Here is a 19,949-nt window from a genome sequence, read left to right as displayed (position 1 = left end):
GGCTATGTTCGACTTTAACCGGGGTTACAGGTTACCAACAGGTCTTCTCCCTCTAGAGGGGTGGAATGCTACCCCCGTCGCCAGAACTGGCGAGGGGGTAGTATTCCTAAGCGTATGACACCTTACACGACATGTTTAGATAATGCCAGGCCAAAGTTACCATAACCGCGAGGATTATAAGGCACTTAAGAGTATATGGTCTGACGCTATCATGGAAACAGCTAAGGGATAGATCCCGAAAGCCGCAGACAGGCTCAGCTCATGCCAGAGCACCATCTCACACGATTCCAAGCACTCTGCCTTCAGGATTGTTAAGGCCTGCCATAGGAGTGACTGATAGGAGATCTGCGTGCCCACTTTAGGTTTAGATATAGGTATACTATATCTAAAGCAAAGGGTGATTACACCACCTTGCTCCCAGCTGTCAAGCAGCCAGTTGTGTCTGTTTAGTTAGTCCGCCCAGGGGTGGCATAATACATGCTGCAGCCCCTGGGAGACCTCTGGGTGCACCTCAGCCCTGGGTACAGGGACTCAGAGAGGGCCCAGTGTCAATCCAGTACCTGGGTACAATTTGGAGTAGAGAGAACAGCTAGGCTGTGGGTCTGATTAGCATGCCCACAGCCAGGGAAAGTCGTAAACCAGTGAAGCAAAAAGCAAAAATCTGGGTGATCATAGGATTGCAGACCCTACTCTCCTACCACCACTAGCCTCTCAGTGTGGCAGTAAAGTGTTCAGTGGGGGAAGAGGATGTGGCACCATGCCAATGGCAGAAACTGCAAGGCTCTGAGACAAATAGCTTGTGATAGCACTTTTAAGCATATTTGGGACATGCTGCAAATGGCAAAGTTTTCAGATGAATGTATAGCATAGCGTTGACCAATAACAACCAAGCACATGTGTGCATTCACAATTTAAATAAATGTGGAAAAATACTAGCTGTAGCGTAGTCTTTCGCTTGTGACAAAAATAAATGTGGATAAATGCAGAAAAGATGCCCCAAAAATAAATATGGATAAATACAGACGGAAATGGCAAAAAAATAAATACCATAAAACTAGGAGCTCTAATTACAAATCATGACAGGAGACTGGCGAAGACACCCAAGATATATAGCATAGGCTGATGCTTACACCGCATAGACAGGCACCCCACAACCTCTCAGAGGAGAAAGATCGCAATAACGGAGCGAGTCCTAGCTCTATGGTAAACACAAACTGGCCGACTTGAAATCGCAAACAAAACAATGCAAACCACTTTATGAAACGGTCAAAACAACTCCTGTTAAAAACTTTGAAGTAAAGTATTTTATAACTAGATGTCCATGCCAGAAAAGGCAGGCACAAACTTGTGCCCTGTGTAGCAATGGTTTATACATTAGTGTCCAGAAAACTGTACATGTTTATTTGCTAATAAAAATAATTTTTAATAAACAGACCAATCACTGTAAAACCATTTATTACAAAAAGCAGATGTATGAAAAGGTTTCAGAAATAATATACAAAGTAAGAAATAGAGAAAATATTTACAGGCAGACAGACAACAATGATACTGGGAAACAGACTTCGCAAACGCATATTTTACAAAGCAGGCGCCGGAGATGAACATCTAAAAGACCAGGATCATAGCTGTGCTCCAAGTACTGATTGTTGGTTCAGGGGAACTTCAAGTAGGTTCTGTAACTAAATACCCAGGCAACTGGCAGCCATGCTTGCTACTTTAAGAAAAGTTTCCAGATCTCGATTATGCTGCTGCGTCCCCAACCGTGTAGGGAATCGTAAATGTAATTATACAGATCCAGGATTGCCAGAGAAAAAAATTCAATCCATGGCAGAAGAGATGAGTTTATATGAAGTCGCTGAACTCATTAGCAGAGTTTACTTCGATTCTACAGAGGAGCTGCTTCTGTACCAATTGCTTAACTTTGTTTTTCACTTCTGAATCAATTTGCAATCGTGAGTTCTGTGAAGGAAGGTGGAGGGTGGCTACCAGTGACTGAAAAGTTGGGCAATGTATCCTCTCCATTGGAGCTTCATAGAAACATTAACACTTCTCAGTATGACTTCAGCACAGGAGCAATAGTGCAGTGGAAGAAGAATGTAAGACACCTCAGTTTGCAATTGAGGGGGGAGGGGGTAGACATGCCCCAGCAAGGAAATGGCACATTGTAGCTAACCAGGTGCCACTCTGCAGATCCTCTTAGGTTGCAAAGGTAGGACCAAGGATGCATGACAGAATGTTGTAGTCCAAGAAACAAAAATCCATCACAAGGCATCTGGAAGACCGACTACCAACAGTGAGAAAAATATGTGGAAGTGTCCAGGGCTCATAAGTAAACTTTAGCACCATCTGCACTGGAAAGGACAAGCAAAATCACTACACATGCTACTCAGAGGAATGTAGGAGCTTGAACACTATCCTGATTCTTTACACTGGGAAAAAAAGTCTTACAAAATGACAAACATGATGAAGAACGGCTGTATCAGCAGGCAACATAAGAATCCACATTTGCTGCTCAGCATCTACCTGGAAAATTCATTTCACTCCACCAAAGCTCAGATACACTAGTCTTCCCCTCCCCAATTTTGGGACGGCACACAAAGAGTGTGAATCCTTCATTTTATCCTGCTCCACAGCTTCTAGTTCAAGCTCGACTACCCTGCGAATAAACAGTCTAATTTCTGCATTAGAGCCTGACTGGAATCTAGGGAATTAAAATGTGCTCTATAAAACAGACTACCATAAAACCGATAATTTGAGGATCCACTTGGTCATTTTGATAGGAGGACCCTACAGATTGCAGGTCTTCGCAGAGTAAAAATGTGAAGTACCAGTTTAAAACTCATCGGTCATGATATCTTGGTGATAGCAGGCCATTGACGAGGGAGGTCTATCTAGCAACAAATAAATGGCAGTTCGCTTTCACCACATAAAAGCCATAGTATTTATAATGTGTGAACAAAGGAATACATCTAGCAGAACATATCTTCTGTATCTGTCTCGTTATCTGAATCATCAATGGCATAACTAATTGGTTTTTTGGCACGTCCAGGCCTCGCGCGCACAGATGGAGCAGGTGTATGCGCGCACGAGTCCGAGTCGGAATGGAGGACCGCATGGAAACTGTCGTCATCTATGATTTTGCTTTTCTGGAGAAGAGAAAGGAGTAACAATTGTGAGGAAACGTATCATGAAACTGCAAAGCTATTCACAAGTGTACATAAGGAAGGTAAATCTTTGATTTGGTAAAGCTGTGTAGTACACACTTATTGCAGTAGCCCAACAAACACCTTTAAAGTCTTACAATTACCATGGTAGCTAAACATAACCTATAAAAAAAATACATAATTGCCACTCCCTTGAAGTTTTGCTCCAATTAATCAGAGGGGAAGGCAGACACTGCAACCCCAGCAATGTGGCAGAATTATGCAGGATAAAGGAGGGTAACAGACGTTCATAAAAGCACCCACTAGCCATGCACCTCACACTAGGATTTATGACTCAAACTGTCATCCATTAATCTATTGCTGATCCAATCTCAAACTCCGAATCCAAAAGGGATGTAGCATGCAAGACAGGCCATTTGCAATGTGGTTTATTGGGTGATCACAGTAAATGTACACAACTTCAATATCTGCTGATGGAGGACGATAAATCAATTAGAGTCTCTGGACTATTCACAGTACAACTTCAGAGATCAGGTTTTTGGGTTAGCAAAGATCAAACTTACAGAAAAGAAAAGGAATAAAGGTGCAAAAAGGGCTATTACAAAAGATGTCGGAAAATTGCAAAAATGTGTTAAGGAGTCAAAATGCTGCAATGACAACCTAGTTCATGAAAATACGAACCAGCATGTGGCAGGTCAAGCGCACAGGACTAAATATGTAAATAAACATACTGACCTTAACTGCAGTGGTCTTCCTTTTCACACCAAAATCCGAGTCCGAATCCGAAGATGAACCGTCATAGTTTTTTCGCTTCTGGGGTGGCTCAGCTTTTTTCTTTGGTGCTGGCTTTTGCATCCCAGCGTCCAGCGACATAGCTTTGGAGGGCTTTGCCTTGCTTGTCTTTGGTTTAGATAGTGCATCCATTATAGATGGTTGCTGCTTGTCTGCTTTCGAAAAATATTAATCACATACAAAAGAATAATCAGTTGTGAGCATTAACTAGAATTTTAATTTACTAGCAAGAACAAGAAAATATAATTTTTCCATAAAGTTACCGTCTGTGCTGGCTGCTTTCTTGGGTGCAGCTCGCTTTTTAGGGGGTGGTTTCTCAGCGACCGGCTTGGCAACCGGGTCAAGAGAACTAGATGCTCCACTTGCTTTGTCATCACTGTCCAGGACATCAACTGGGTAAGATTAAGAGTGGAAATGTCAGATATCAAAGCTTGAATAAACTAAAAGTAATTGCTGCACATTCAGCAAATTTTACAAAAAACCATTGCGAGGACTCTGTTCATGAGATGTGTGCTGTTCTAGAGGAAACCCTAATGAAGGAAATTTGTCATGGAGCATTGTTGTCATAAATTGCTACCTCAAAACTATCCGAAAGAATGGCACACCAGCAATGTAAGTGTCTGATTAATGTTCTTCATGTAAAAAAAACAACAACAAAACGTATTTGTCCTTTTTCTTGTTTTCAGGCTGTATTGGACACAGCCTATTTATTATTGTCTACACTTATTTCTTTCAATACCCAAGAGTACTTCATGCTGCTCTTTCATCTAGGCCTCCTTTCTACGGTCTATACCTCTGTTCCCTTGTACCTCTACGTTGGCAAAAGGGGTTTCCACATTCTGTAACCAACAGGAGTTTCAATGGCCTCCTTACAAGTCTTAGTTCTGCTTTATTTTGTATCAGAACCAAGATCTAGGCCAATCTACCAAGCACCATCAACTGATGCCTGCTCACCACTGATCATAAACCCAGTCCAGAGCTCTACCTACCAGATGTGCTTACTGAAGACTTCATGCTGCCAAGTGTTTTCGTTTTTTTCAACTTTTCAGTTTTCCTACGGAGGGAAATAGGTCCATGTTAAATAATATTATGATGCCACCATATCACCATACGCTAACTCCTGTAGTAAATGTTAACAGTTCGTTTCCAAACAATGTATGGACCTTGAAGTCAACGACACATTTAGGGCTGGGGTCCTCAAGTATTCCAAACAAGGCCGGCAGCAGTTTTACAAAGCCAGAAGATGGAAACCGCACCAATATCAAGCACTGGGTGATAAGAACTGGCTGTGTGGGAGAAAGGTTCCCTTCCGCTAGGCACGTGTATGGCATGCAAATAACGCAAATAAGAGTAAGCTCTATTCATTCACAACAGTCAATCCAACAAGGTTTGGGCATGAACAGTGAACTAGTTCCTGCCATCTGGACTACATGTTTGTAGACCTTTATGGCCAACACATGGCATTCAGTCCCCAAAAAGGGGGCTAGGAGTGATTCAAAATGTATAAGAAACTCAGAAACCTAGTAATAAAAAGTTTTCAGATTGTTGCAATGACTGGCTGTTGCAGGAAGACTATTGGAAGGAGCATGCTTTCTTCAAAACACATTTTTCTTGAAGATAAATGGCAATAATCAGAGACACATACAAGGCCTTGCCCTGTGGCGCTCAGGCCAAAGGAGCATGATTTAATAGAAGGTTAAGTTGTAGCACAAGTCAGCACTACAACATAAACCACTTAATCGAGGTTATTAATACCCATGCAAAGATGGTAGATGCTGGACTGCTTTGCAGCGAAGCAGTTATATTCAATACTCACTTAGGCCCGGCTTTTAGCACAGGAGCTGGAGGTTTAGGAACTGGACTATCATCGTCTGACATGCCGTTGAACTCATCACTGAGTTCACAAGAACTCCTTTTCATTGGTATATTGTTCTCTGCATCACTTGCACTAAAATCTTGACTCATCAGGTTCCTGGGTTTACCTGTAGGATACAGGGCAGTGAAGGAAGGGTGTGTAAGACCAAGCGTAGTAATCAGTTTGTATTTTAAATTAGAAGCAGGTTATAGAAATCCCAAATAAACGGGTGCCTTACTTGCTTGTGGTGGTCTTTTTGGACTAGCTGATGAATCACCACCTGGTTCTCCTTCACTCTCCGAGCCATCCCACGGATCTTTCACCTTCTTAACAGGTTTAAATGGTAGCACAGCTTGTTTCTTTCCTTTACCACCCTTTGGACCTGAAATAAAATATTAACATTAAACCAAACAACTTGCAATAAACAAGCCTTCGGCCCAGTTGATTTGATGCATCAGGCAAATGCGAAACATTTCAAAATAAAGTGAATAAAACAACAAGGCATTGGTAAGGTCCTTTGCTGAAAGGCACTGATGGAGCAGCACAAGTCCCCGCAGGCCCAGAATGAGGTGCTTTAGCATCGCTCTAATCGTTGTATTTCAACATCCATGGCCCAACCAAGACCAAAGCTCAGAAGAATAAATGACTTACTTTCAGTAACGCCTCGTCTTATAGACAGGATATAGCCGCTGATTCCTAGATCTGAAGTTTTTTGTACAGCAGTAACTGAACGTGGAAAGAGGGAGTCAAACTACCCCACAGCGACATTGTTCTCCGGATGTGAAATCGACCCTTATAAACCCTCCCCTGACATCAGTTTCTACTGTGACTCTTTCGCGCCAACAACGCGGAGCCACTATAGAAACTGACACCAAGATGTCTTTTATTGGCACACTGTTTCCATAAGCAAACAATTGCAAAGTCCTAATTCAGGGCTTCAGAATGCCATGACAGGGATCTTCTCAGTAGCAGGATTTGCAGTTCACAGAGCGGGGAGGATGGGTGGGTCATTAATGAATCTACGGCTGGATCCTGTCTCTACCAGATAAGGTGTTACCAAAGGTAAGCAAGATTCGTCTGATACACATCGAGCCGCAGCTTACTCATCTTCGAATTAAGATACCAAAACACCATCCTTGGAAGTGGGTCTGCGAACTACACTGACAGATATAAACACCTACAAGTCCGTCAGAATACGGCCTCGCACAGCAAGTGGGGAGAATGATCAGTGTAGGAACAAAAAGCTACTATAGAATCGAGGTATCTATTTGAAAGACGGATAGAAATATAAACACATCGGTAACAGACCAAAGATGAAACAGAGTGAAAATTATAGATATACAGATATCACCAAGCTTGAAAACCAGCGAGGGAATGGAGGAGCACTGCCCACACCAGAAAAATGGCAACCACCCATGAACCAATACTGTGATAAGGCTACCATGAGGCAGCTAATGAGATCAAAAGAAAACAGCAGGAAAAACCTGCTATGAAGAGAATAAAGACCACAACCGGAGTCAATCTTGAGATGGTCTCAATAAAGGTCAACACACATACGGTCCTGACAGATAACAATTTCCATCTAACAGTCAGAGATCAGGCAGCAAGACCGGACTGATGCTTCTGATAGAACAAGTTACTTACCTTCGGAAACGCTTTTTCTGGTAGATACAGTATCTGTCTGTGGATTCCTCACCTTGTGAATATCCCCTTGCATCAGCAACGTTTGTAGCTTTGCGCCGACAACGTCACAGACACAATAGGCCCACGCCGGCGTGATGACATCAGTTCCGCCCTTTTTTCCGTGCCTTCGAGGCACACGGATGGACCGACAACAGTAGATATATACACAGTATACAATAGTCAAGATAACACGCAGTGTAAGGACAATGCAGTAATTCAAGAACATATACATTAAAACATTGCCATTATCTAAGGTATAGGAGTAGTTTCTTACCTGTAAATCCAGTTCTGTAGTAGGGGTTTCTCTGTTATAGTCATAATCTAGTGAATAGTCCCGCTCATGCGCAGGGACCCCGGAGCAATCAAATAATCTCTTAAGCTGTCTACTTTGCAGTATTGCATAGACGCTTTAGAGAGAATTAAAGACAAATAATGCAGCATATACATGCAAGGCTACACTGTCCAGTGCTTCAACTAGAAATGCAAGGATATTCCAAAAATATCCCACTTTAGACCTGTCTGCCAGGTTTAACCATGGAAAGCACTTCCCCCTTCACCAAATCCTTGGAATGATACAGAGGAAGGACAGACAAGCCCCCATAGGCTGCCATTATGTGGCTTAAAAAGGGATACCGTGCCTTTAAGGAAACTTTCCAGAACTCTCCTGGTATCCCAGAATGCACAGCAACTCCCTCCACTTTCAGTTTTTTGGAGGTGTATCAGCTAGACCTGTAGCATTCATCATTTAATCACTTTCTCCACTGGGGAGGAGGGCGGGCGCTTATGACTATAACAGAGATACATATAAACAAAAGGAGAGAGAGGGATTTTTTCACATGTGTGAATGGAAAGTACTCCCAGTCCCCTGGACTTAAATATAGAAATAACAAAAGGAGTATCACCACAAGGACCTTAACAAAGGTTCTGAATGGGATGTCAATGAGAAAAGGAATATTTTCCTTTTGTTAAAAACCCCTCACTCACCAACCTGGTTGGTGACATGCTTCATCATCGGGGTCCACCCTGACGGCCGAGTGCCATCAGGGTGTGCTGCGACACCTGAACTACAGTGGAGCTGGTTTTTTTTTTTGAGTGAATAGTGCAAAAAGTGGTGTTAAAAATTGTCCTAGTATGACTTTTTTGAAAAAAAACTTTATTCAAGGGCTACTGGACAAGATTAAAAAAGGGTGAGAAGTCACTGATAGGTGATTATGACCGTGAGTATCTATGTGAATGGTCTACATGTTTCAACCTGTAAACGGTAAATCCCAGGTTTTCATCAGGACCAGAAAAAGGAAAATGGGTGGTCTGCACACACTAAGGTGCATCCAGTCCTAGATTCCTGTAGCCTAATTGCAAAAATCGGCAGTAGGTGTTTACTCAAACCTAAAATAGGCGAGGAAAAAGCAAGACTCCTATTGTGGGTCTAAAGGCTTCGTGGGGCAGAGGGAAGGAAAAAGCAAGACTCCTATTGTGGGTCTAAAGGCTTCGTGGGGCAGAGGGAAGGCTTGCTCAGCGAAGAAACATAATAGTATCGCAGAGTCTCGAGGTCAATCTACCTACCCGGAGGAGGACGCGTCTCCTTAGGCAATAGAGGAGGTGTAGGCGTCCTAGGCCTAGAAGGCGAATAGGTCTGAGAATATACAGAGTCCAGAGACCTAACCACACTTCTTCTGCGCAGGCCTTGACAAGGAAGTTCGAGGCCGACCTCTTCTTAGAGAAGCACCAGCGCCGTCTTGACTTTGATTTCTCGTTCCTCGACCTCTTTTTCGACGTCTAACGTTGAGTCGACCTAGACGGCGAATGGCGGTGTCGCCTCGGCGGCGAGAGCCGTTGCCTCCTGGACCCATCTCGACGTCGATGGCGCCTCAACGACAATGACGTCCTCGACGTCGACCGAGGTCTCGACGTCAGTCCCCTCGACATCGAGCTGTGGCATAGTTTCGACCCAGAGCCCTGGGATGACAGGGAGCAGATGGTTGTCATTCCTCTTGACGCCGAGGCCATAGACAGATCTGTGCCTTTTCCTAGCCTTTTCTTGACTGGGGCGCCTCCCAGAGGCCGAAGCACGGGCAGAGGATGAAGACAGAGTCCCTCCATGCCCAGACCCACCTGGATCCTGATGTCTCCTTAGTTCTTCCAGGCCTTGGAGAGGAAATTTCTCCCCGCCCTTCAGGGTCCTCTTGAAGGATTGACAAATCTCACATTCTTCAGGGACATGTGAGGAAGGGAGACAGGATACACACTCCGAGCGTCCGATTTAGCCTTCCTGGCACACTCAGGGCACTTGTCGAATAAGGCTGGCATATTTGACAAAAGAGTGGGCAAAACTGGCCAAAAAACCCAGCAAAAGGAAGAAGCAGTCAAACGTCGAGTGAAACACTTGAAAAGGGCCAAAAAATTGAAAAACACCCAAAAAGGGAGAGCTCAATGCTCCAGGGTCCTGCTAGCCGGAGCCAGAAAAAAGAACTGAAAGTAAAAGGACTTTGGCTGAGCATTCTGGGATACCGAGGGTCTCTGGAGAGTTCCTTAAAGGCACGGTATCCCTTTTCCAGACACATAATGGCAGCCTATGGGGGCTTGTCTGTCCCTTCATCTCCATCATTCCAAGGAGTTTGTGAAGGGGAAGTTTCTCTTTGGGTGAAACTTGGCAGTTTGGGTTTAATGTGATATTGGTGGAATATCCTCTGCATTTCTAGTTGGAGTACTGGACAGTGCAGCCTTTTAGGTAAAGGCTGCATTATTGGTCTTTAATTTTCTCTTAAGTGTCTATGCAGGACTGCACAGAAGACAGCTTAAGATAATTATTTTTGATTGCTCTGTGGTCCACGCACATGGGCGGGACTATTCACTAGATTATGACTATACACAGAGGTCCCCTACTATAGAACGGACTGCTTCACCGACACGGCACCAGACGCCAAGGAGGCAACATCTTGGTGTCAGAGTTGAAGAGGTGGAGACCGTGACGCATTTGAGTCGGTGGACCGGTCCCAGACGTGGAAACCCCGAAGGGCTGCGCACCGATATCGAAACAGGTTTAGAATCTGGCAGGCAGACACCAAGGGCGAACCCACAATCGATCCAGTCACAGCTTTGTGCACATCCTTGGGGCCAGACAGTTCTCCAAGGGAAGGTGAATATCCAAAGAAGTTATGGAGAGAATTGTAATTCTCACCTGGGTCTACCTCGCCCAGGCTCCAGGGTAGGCTGGAAGCGGCGATGTAGACTCATGCACAGTCTTCAGCTAAAGACTGGTGGCAGGCCTCATGTGGCAAAGTCGGTTGACACTGCGACTTTGACCATATGCATAGAGACTTTCCTTTAGATACGAAGGAGCGGGATGACCACGGGAACGGCTCCTGGATTGGACAGTCCTTGGAGAGCGAGGGGGACCGTGGCCGATGGGATGTCTTGAAAGACTGACAACTGCGCTGCGAGACGCTTCACCTAATGCTCCTTCAGCAACTTCAGTCGAAGTCGTTGACATGGCACTACTCACCATGATGCTCACCTAGGCATCACATGCAAATAGTGAGGGTGCGTGGCAGACATTGGTCATACACGAGACCCACAAGGTTTGAACCGAAGGACATGCGAAAGGCACACTATTCCATTAGACAAAATAGTTGAGGTAGGCCAAGAAACTGACTGAGGGACTGCTGATCGGAACTGCATTGCAAGTGCGGAAAAGGAATGGATGTCAGCGCTTCAGGGGAGGGCTTGTTTGACGCACAGGTACTGCTATACAAAAATGTTCAGATCCAGTAAGGCGCCTGGGGATAGTTCTAAGATAAGGAATCTGCTGCAAGAGGTGTCCATCAGTTCATTTACTTAGAATGCTTACCTCCTTGAGGTTTATCTTTTTTAGCCAGCCTCTCAGCCAGGGTTAGTGATTCAGTTGCCACAGGAGACTCCTCATCTGCGTCAAACTCTATTTTGATAGCAACATCCTCTCCCTGCAAAAAGGAACACAACCTTCATATTGTTTTATTCAAGGTTAGTTGCATGTGCCTTGCTGGCAGGTGCTATTTTCAAACCACTTCTGAATGACAGAACTTTTAAACCTTTCCCCGAATCATTGAATAAATGTTTTTGGGCATGATATGGTCTTTTTAGCTGCAATGGCACGCTGGATCAACTGAGTCATTTTGTGAGAGCAGGTATATCCATGTTATAAACCAGATTTATAGCAAAGCACACTTAAAAAGAAACAAAAAGGCTATACGGAATAACCATAGCAAGTTTCATATACCTACACTCCGAATAAGATCCAAACTAAGCACACTAGCTTGAAGGCAAGCAAAATGTAGACATTAAGCAGTTTAACAACTGGCATGGAGAAAAACATGAAACTCAATCGCAAGATAGTAGAGTTTATCAATTTAACATGTCCTTCTGGGGTAAGGGAAGTATTGCATGCCATGGACTCCAGCAAGCCTGAAGTTGAATTAATTTGTTGAGGCTGTAAAGCGCATTTAACTGGAAACTTGGCACCTCATTGCTCTTTTACCTTAATGCGCTTCTTGACTTTCTTGGTAGCCTCTGCTTTCATTGCGGTCGTGACACGAGGAACAATTCTCCTTCCGTGCGGGGATGGCATGATTTCGTCCAGCTGCGCTTTTCTCGGCTTGCTACTTTTGCCCTTTTGTCCCTTGACAGGGATTCCACAAGCATCATCTGCACGCTCTTTGGCTTCAACCACCTGTTGAGTTTAAAGAAGAAAAAAAGCTCAAATGATAAGATCCTACAATGACAATAGAGAGCTGTTAATGCAGTGGAACCTGCAGGACATCCGTATTTTACCATGAGCTCCAGGCTTTATGCTAGATTGTGCCAAAATAAAGTATCTCAACTTCAAGACACAATAGGGAAAGAATGCTGTACTGATCAACCCTCCAAGACAAGATTCTAGGTCGAAAAACAAGTCTTTAACAGGTTTCATTGTGCATCATTATATTAAAATATATCTATTTTTAACAGCCCCTGAATGCTTCAGAACATGGACAGTTCAGTCCAAACAGAATGCAGAACACAAGACAGTGACAAACTGAGATAATGGGTAATCTAAATACATACGTCTAATTCGTTGATTAAAGAAACAAGGTCATCCTTCCACATGCCGCCATGGGTCTTACTCTTCAGCGCAGTCAGCTCCGTTATCTAAAACAAACAGTGAAGAGTGCTTTAATTTAGGAGCCATACGGATTTTACTCACTCAACTACATAAACCCATGAGAACTACGAAAACAATCTACACATACACATGATAAAGCAGCCATTACATATGGACCAGATATGTTAATAGGATGCATGTACAAAGCCATGTAAAGTACTGATATTTGGCCCATTAAAGGAATCAAACAGTGTAATAACCTGCTATTTAAGCATTTGTTCACTGCAAATAGATAAGTGATGAATTTAAAGTTGGAGATCACTGGATTGGGTAAACTGGCAACATGCTAAATTGTCAATGCAGTGATCTGGTATATCTTTACAAAGAAAATGTCCACATAATCCAGTAGGAAAATATAAGAAAAAAATTGTAGCTGGACACAACAAAGCAAAAATAGAAAGTTTTATATGTGTACAATGCCATAAAACTAAATGCAACAGGTTACTTACCTTTAGTAATGCCTTATCTGGTAGCTACCATCTAGCTGCAGATTCCTTAATGTAGAAATATCCCCAGGCGTCTACTAGGGTTGTATGTCTAAACAACTACTGCCTAAACCACAACTTCCTTAACCACGAGATATTCTTAACCACTACCTTTTTTAGCACGACTTCCTAAACCACGAAATGAAACATCTCGTGTTTGGCCATTAGATGGCACTTTTGTAATTACAATACTTCTTGCGTGAACCACTCGTAAAAAAAGGATCTAAATGTACTATGTTAGAATGCTTTGACAACACATACCATTAGTTTTCTTTATTTATCCTTTTTTGTGGTGGGAGGCCCCCCCCCCCCTTATTTTCCCTTAATTCTGATGAGTGACGTTATACAGGAGAGGAGGGTAGTGGAGAGACTCGTGTTTTGGGAAGTCGTGCTTAAGGAAAGTTGTGGTTTTTGAAAGTCGTGGTTCCGGCTTCGTTGTTCAGGTAAGTCGTTATAAGATCTTCATTGTTAAGGATGTTTCCCGTCTACTAGATCTGTAAACTTTCCAGTCAGCAATTACCGTGAGCCAGTAGGTGGCATCATTAGGCTCCACGTGGCATTATCGTCAGCACCGAAGTGACGCGTGTGGTGCCTAAATAGACGCTACCCCAGCATGCTGATGTGTTTCTTTTTACAACTTTTTACGGAAAGGAGCACTGAGCCAAGAACACTGAGCACTGGTGTGGAAAACTAGGGCCCAGAGAGGTTCAAAACCCTGTTCCTAGAAATCCATTTGTGGGGAGGATGGATGGGGGAACTTGCAGCTCGTCTAACAGATAATGCCGTTACCCAAGGTATGTCACTTTTTCATCTGATAGAGACTTCTAGCTGCAGATTACCTTAGAATGGATTCCCTGAAGCAAAACCTCCTCAGAGGGGGGTTTGCGAAACAGTTTTACACTGTAGAGCTAAAGTCCTGCAGGACTGAATGAGCACAGTGCCCGCCCCGAATGACCTTACTGTCTAATGCAAAAAGAACAATTGATGGACAGAATGCGGAACAATGTTCCCCCAGTACAGGGATGTAGGCCTAGATCAATTGGTTTTTTTTTGCTCCCCTTCTCTTGAATAGGGGTGAATGCTTGATTTGCTCTGCATTCTGTCGATCATGTGTATTTTGCTTTCTCGCCCTAAGGTTGCCGGGTATGCCCAGACTTGGGTCCCGGGCTCACTGACAATGAATTAGAGCTAGCCTGGCTGATGAGGGGCGATGCACCGAAACCAGTCCCAGGATACTGGTTTATGGTCCTGGGAGGACCTGGCTTGGCAGCTCTGGCTGGACTGCTCTAGTGAGGCACAGGGTCAAACTGATTTGCATAGGGCTCGGTCTAAAATGGGGTGGCATGATGAGCAAACGATTGATTTAACAACTCTTGACTGGGGGTGAATGATTTGCCTCTACATTCTGTCCATCTGTGTGCCTTATGCAGACCCGACGGTCTAGGCAGAAGTGCTTGGAGAATGTGCGCAGAGAAGCCCACATTGCTGACTGGCAGATGCCCAGGACGGGACCAGAGTCTGCCAACACAGTGTTCGCAGCCTTAGCCATGGTAGAATGAGCATACAAACACTCTGGATTGCTTCTTGGCCAATGCCTAGCATATTTTAATGTAGCACACAATGGATCAGGAAATGGTCTGTTCCTGCAAGACTTTCCTCTTCCTTGCTAAGACATATCCCACAAAGTTGGACGTTCACTCAGAACTCCTGTGCAGTAAAGGTAGAAAGGCAATGCTATTTGGTTCCAGGTAGTGGAGTTGCTACTCTTCCTTATAGGGATGTGGCAGAGTGTAAAAGGTTGGCAGGGTGATGGACTGGACTACATGAAAGGAAGGGACAACTTCTAGCAAGAAGGAAGCTCTTGTGCGAAAAACTAGCTTGTCTCCAAAGATATTCAGGTACGAGGCCCAGAATTGACAGCCTGAAGCTCACTGACCCTCTGAGCAGATATTATTGACACCCGGAAGGAGTAGTTTCTGTCCTGTAACTCCAGTTCTGTAGTAGGGGTATCTGTTATAGTCATAATCTAGTGAATAGTCCTGCCCATGTGCGTGGACCCCGGAGCATTCAAAAATAATCTCTTAAATTGTCAAAAAATGCAGAACTTCACAGACACTTAAGAGAATTTAAAAACAGATAATGCAGCCTATATCCACAGGCTACACTGTCCAGTACTTCAACTAGAAAATCCACCAAAAAAAAACACAAACCGCACAGCCTGTCTAGGTTTCTTCACATAGAAACACTTGCTTTAACCAGCAAAACCCTCAGGAATGATAGAGAGGAAGGAGTGGACAGACAAGCCCCATAGGCTCAGAACAGGATACTCTGCCTTCAAGAGAACCTTCCAGAACCTTCTCAGTATCCCAGAATGCACAGCAGGTCCCTTTTACTTTCAGTTCTTTTTGAAGGCGTAACACGCCAGACCTGTAGCATTCCTTACATGAATATCTCTCTCCACCGGGGAGGAGGGCGAGCGCTTATGACTATAACAGAGATACCCCTACTACAGAACTGGAGTTACAGGACAGAAACTACTCCTTCTGTAGTAGGGGCTCTCTGTGTATAGTCATAATCTAGTGAATAGAATTGCAAGCCCATCCCCACACCAAAGCGGCGGTGGAGAAAGAAGAATAACACCACTACTGTGCAAACAGATTTCGCAGAGAAGCCTGCCCAACCTGAGCGTTTGTCCTGGCATCAGTGTCCAGACAGTAATGCTTAGCAAAAGTATGGACCGACTTCCAAGTGGCCGCCTTGCAGATTTCTGCAATAGGAACATTACGAAGCAAAGCGGTCGTGGCAGCTTTGCCCCTGGTGGAATGAGCCTTAGGCTTACCCCTAAGGTCTTATTGGCCTTTTGGTAACACAATTGTATACAGGACACAATCCACCTGGAGATGGACTGTTTCGAGGTAGCAAGACCGGTCCTGACTGATCCATAATTGATAAACAATTGGTCTGACCTACGAATATCTTTGGTTTTATCCAGATAAAATTTCAATACCCTCCTAACATCCAGGGAATGCAGAGACCTTTCCGCTAGAGATGAAGGATTCTGAAAAAACGTTGGCAACGTTATGGTCTGGTTCACATGGAAATCAGAGATAACCTTTGGAAGAAACTTGGGGCGAGTACGCATTACAACCGTGGCAGCATGAAATACAGTATAAGGTTCTTGGCAACACAACGCCTGAATTTCCCTCACCCTGCGGGCCGATGTAATGGCCACGAGGAACGCCGCCTTCCAGGACAGGTGCTGCAATGAAGCCTTATGAATAGGTTCAAAAAGCCCCTTCATCCATCAGGACAGCACCACGTTCAATTCCCATGAAGGCGAAGGAAGCCGGACAGCAGGGAACACTGTCTTCGAGCCTTCCAAAAACCCTTTGATCACAGGAATCTGGAAGAAGGAAGTCTGTGAAGGGCACTTCCTGTAGGCAGTCAGCGCAGCGAGATGAACCTCAATGCAATGGACATGGTAGCAAGAAAGCCCCATGGTTCACCGACTAACTCAAGAGCTCCAAGAAGAACAGCCGAGCCCTCGATAGAACCTGGCGCAGAGACCCAACACCGGACAACATGACTGCCCTCAAGCTCGCCCCCCGAAAACACCACCAACTCATCCGCGCCACCAAGAAAACTGCATTCAAGGAACGACTGGACAACAACGCACACAACAGCAAAGAACTTTTCAACATCGTCAAAGAGCTCTCCAACCCCAACGCCGGAAACAACGACATCACCCCTTCGCAAGACCTCTGCAACTCCCTCGCCTCCTACTTCCACAACAAGATCGCAGACATACACAACAGCTTCAGCACTCAACCGACGAACACCACGACCGAACCACCGCCCCCCACCACCACCCTCCGCGCCTGGTCTCCGATTAGCACCGAAGACACCGTCCGCACGATGAACTCCATCCACTCCGGATCTCCGACCGACCCCTGGCCTCATCACGTCTTCAACAAGGCCGACGCTGTCATCGCACCCCACCTGCGGGACATCATCAACACATCCTTCGACACCGCTTCCTTCCCAGAGAGCTGGAAGCACGCCGAACTCAGCGCTCTACTCAAGAAGCCATCGGCTGACCCCACCGACCTCAAAAACGACCGCCCCATCTCGCTGCTCCCGTTTCCTGCAAAAGTCATCGAGAAGAACGTCAACAAGCAGCTGGCCGCCTTCCTCGAGACGAACGGATCCCTCGACCCCTTGCAGTCTGGCTTACGGGCCAACCACAGCACCGAGACCGCCCTGATCGCAGTCACCGATGACATCCGAGCGCTGCTCGACAACAGAGAAACAGCGGCCCTCATCTTCCTCGACCTCTCCGCGGCCTTCGACACTGTCTGCCATCGTACCCTAGTACGCCTCAGCAACGTCGGAGTCCAGGAGAAGGCACTGGAGTGGATCATCTCCTACCTTGCCGGAAGGACACAGAGTCCGCCTCCCTCCCTTCAGATCTGAAGCCACCGAAGTCATCTGCGGCATCCCTCAAGGCTCCTCGCTCAGTCCAACCCTCTTCAACATCTACATGAGCCCCCTCGCAGACATCGCACGCCAGCACAACCTCAACATCATCTCCTACACCGACGACACCCAGCTGATCCTCTCCCTTACCAACGACCCCGCCACCGCCAAACTTCACGAAGGGATGAAAGAGGTAGCCGAATGGATGAACAGCCGCCAAGTCCTCATCTTGGGATCCTCACCCGCCGCTTGGGACGACTCCTGGTGGCCCCCCGCCCTAGGCAGCGCACCCAAACCAACAGACCACGCACGCAACCTGGGCTTCATCCTGGACTCCTCCCTCTCCATGACCAGACAAGTCAACGCCGTCTCCTCGTCGTGCTTCAACATCCTGCGCATGCTACGTAAGATCTTCCGGTGGATCCCCACCGAGACCAGGAAGACGGTCACCCAGGCCCTCGTCACCAGCCGTCTGGACTACGGCAACACCCTCTACGCCGGAACCACCGCCAAACTCCAGAAGAGACTCCAGCGGATCCAAAACACCTCAGCACGACTCATCCTGGACATCCCCCGCCGCAGCCACATCTCCGGACACCTGCGAGACCTGCACTGGCTCCCGGTCAACAAGAGAATCACCTTCCGTCTCCTCACCCACGCACACAAAGCCCTACACAGCCAAGGCCCAGGATACCTCAACAGCCGCCTCAACTTCTACACTCCCAAACGCCAGCTTCGATCGACCAGCCACGCCCTCGCCGCCGTCCCCAGCATCCGTAGAGCCACCACAGGGGGACGGTCCTTCTCCTACCTCGCCGCCAAGACATGGAACTCCCTCCCCACCCACCTCCGCCTGACCCAGGACCACCTCGCCTTCAGGAAGCAACTCAAGACCTGGCTGTTCGAGCAGTAGCAGATCCCCCTCCCCCAGCGCCTTTAGACCCACTGGGTAAGTAGTGCGCTATATAAATGCGATGATTGAAGGCCAGATTGCGCCAGGTGTAGAAGATACGGAAGGATGACATCTTCCTTAACGCCATAAGGCGTCCCCTGCTGGTAGTACCCGGAGGCGAAGTCTCAGCATTTGCTGCTTTCGCCGGTGAACAGATCTACGTCTGGAGTCCCCCACCATGCGAAGACTTCTCCTAGTACTTCGTAGTTTATGACCCATTAGTGGTCTTCCTGAATCAGTCTGCTCAGTGCGACTGTCTGAACCTTCTGCACACCTAGCAGATAAGTAACCATGATCGTCAGTCCTCCGGCCAGAAGCCAGATCGCCTGCGCCTCCTGCGACAGAGTTTGCAATCTCGAACCCCCCTACTTGGTGAGGCAATACATCGTGGGCGTATTGTCCGTCTGTACAAGCAGAGAGTTGGTCTGGAAGGACGTAAGAAACGCCTTCAGTGCCAAGTGAACAGTTCTGAGTTCCAGGAAATTGATGCGATACGTGGACTCCCAACGGGGACCATGTTCCTTGTATCCGTAAGTCTCCGGAATGTGCCCCCCAGCTGTGGCGAGACGCATCTGTCACGATAGTGTGTGCGGGAATGTCCTTGTGAAAGGGAACCCCCCTGAGGAGATTCTCCGCCGAACACCACCACTTCAGAGACTGAAGCGCATGCAGAGACAGTCGTATCCTGTCGTCCCAAGATCCATTCCTCTGATCCTCCACGCACTCCTGCAAAGGTCTCATGTGCAGCCGTGCGTGTGGCGTGAGGAAGATACCAGAGGCCATCGACCCCAGTAGGGAAGACACCGTCCCCACTGTTGTAGACGGAGCGGTCATAAGAGCCTAAGCCTTCCGAAGGAGTGATAATCGTCTCTCCTCCGAAAGAGACACGCTTGCTGACAGCGTATTGATGGAGGTTCCCAAGTACTGTATGCACTGGACCGAAATCGGGACAGCCTTGTACATGTTGACGTGCAACCCCAGCTTGGTCAAAAGAACGCACGTCTTCTGGAAGTGTGCTAGAGCTTCCGAGAAAGAGGAGGCCTTGATCAACCAATCGTCCAGGTCCGGGTAGACAAACACCTAGTTTATCCTCAGGTGTGCAGCTACAACCGTCATGCACTTCGAGAATGTTCTGGGCACAGACGGCAGCCCGACTGGCAGTACTGTGTACTGATAATGATTGGCGCCGACTCGGAATCGCCGGAAGTACGCATCCTGTAGACCTATGACAGAGCCAATCTCCCTGTTGCAGCTGAGGAGAAAACCTGATGCAACGATAGCATGCGAAATTCCTCTCTGCGAATCCACTTGTTTGCTTGTCGCAAATCCAGAATGGACCTGAACTCTTTCTTGTCCTTCTTGCGAA

General features: G+C 46.3%; 1 protein-coding gene across 2 annotated transcripts in view; it reads right to left on the bottom strand.

The window, feature by feature from the left end:
• Positions 1–1,438: 1,438 nt before the first annotated feature.
• The window catches only part of TOP2A (DNA topoisomerase II alpha), a 67,328-nt gene continuing 48,817 nt past the window's right edge, over positions 1,439–19,949 (bottom strand). Inside the window, exons 27-35 of one of the 2 annotated variants that reach the window (XM_078645516.1) lie at positions 12,574–12,657; positions 12,008–12,199; positions 11,342–11,453; positions 6,050–6,193; positions 5,773–5,938; positions 4,946–5,010; positions 4,220–4,348; positions 3,900–4,108; positions 1,439–3,146 (exon numbers count right to left, since the gene is read on the bottom strand). In XM_078645516.1, coding sequence (XP_078501642.1) covers positions 2,970–3,146; positions 3,900–4,108; positions 4,220–4,348; positions 4,946–5,010; positions 5,773–5,938; positions 6,050–6,193; positions 11,342–11,453; positions 12,008–12,199; positions 12,574–12,657 — 1,278 coding nt within the window. In that variant the 3' untranslated portion in view covers positions 1,439–2,969. Of the gene's footprint in view, positions 3,147–3,899; positions 4,112–4,219; positions 4,349–4,945; positions 5,011–5,772; positions 5,939–6,049; positions 6,194–11,341; positions 11,454–12,007; positions 12,200–12,573; positions 12,658–19,949 lie in introns of both variants that reach the window. The other variant, XM_078645515.1, reaches the window with a different exon arrangement.

Source organism: Lissotriton helveticus, chromosome 5_1, assembly GCF_964261635.1.
Source record: "Lissotriton helveticus chromosome 5_1, aLisHel1.1, whole genome shotgun sequence".
NCBI classification, from domain to species: Eukaryota; Metazoa; Chordata; class Amphibia; order Caudata; family Salamandridae; genus Lissotriton; species Lissotriton helveticus.
This window is presented reverse-complemented; position numbering and strand designations above follow the sequence as displayed.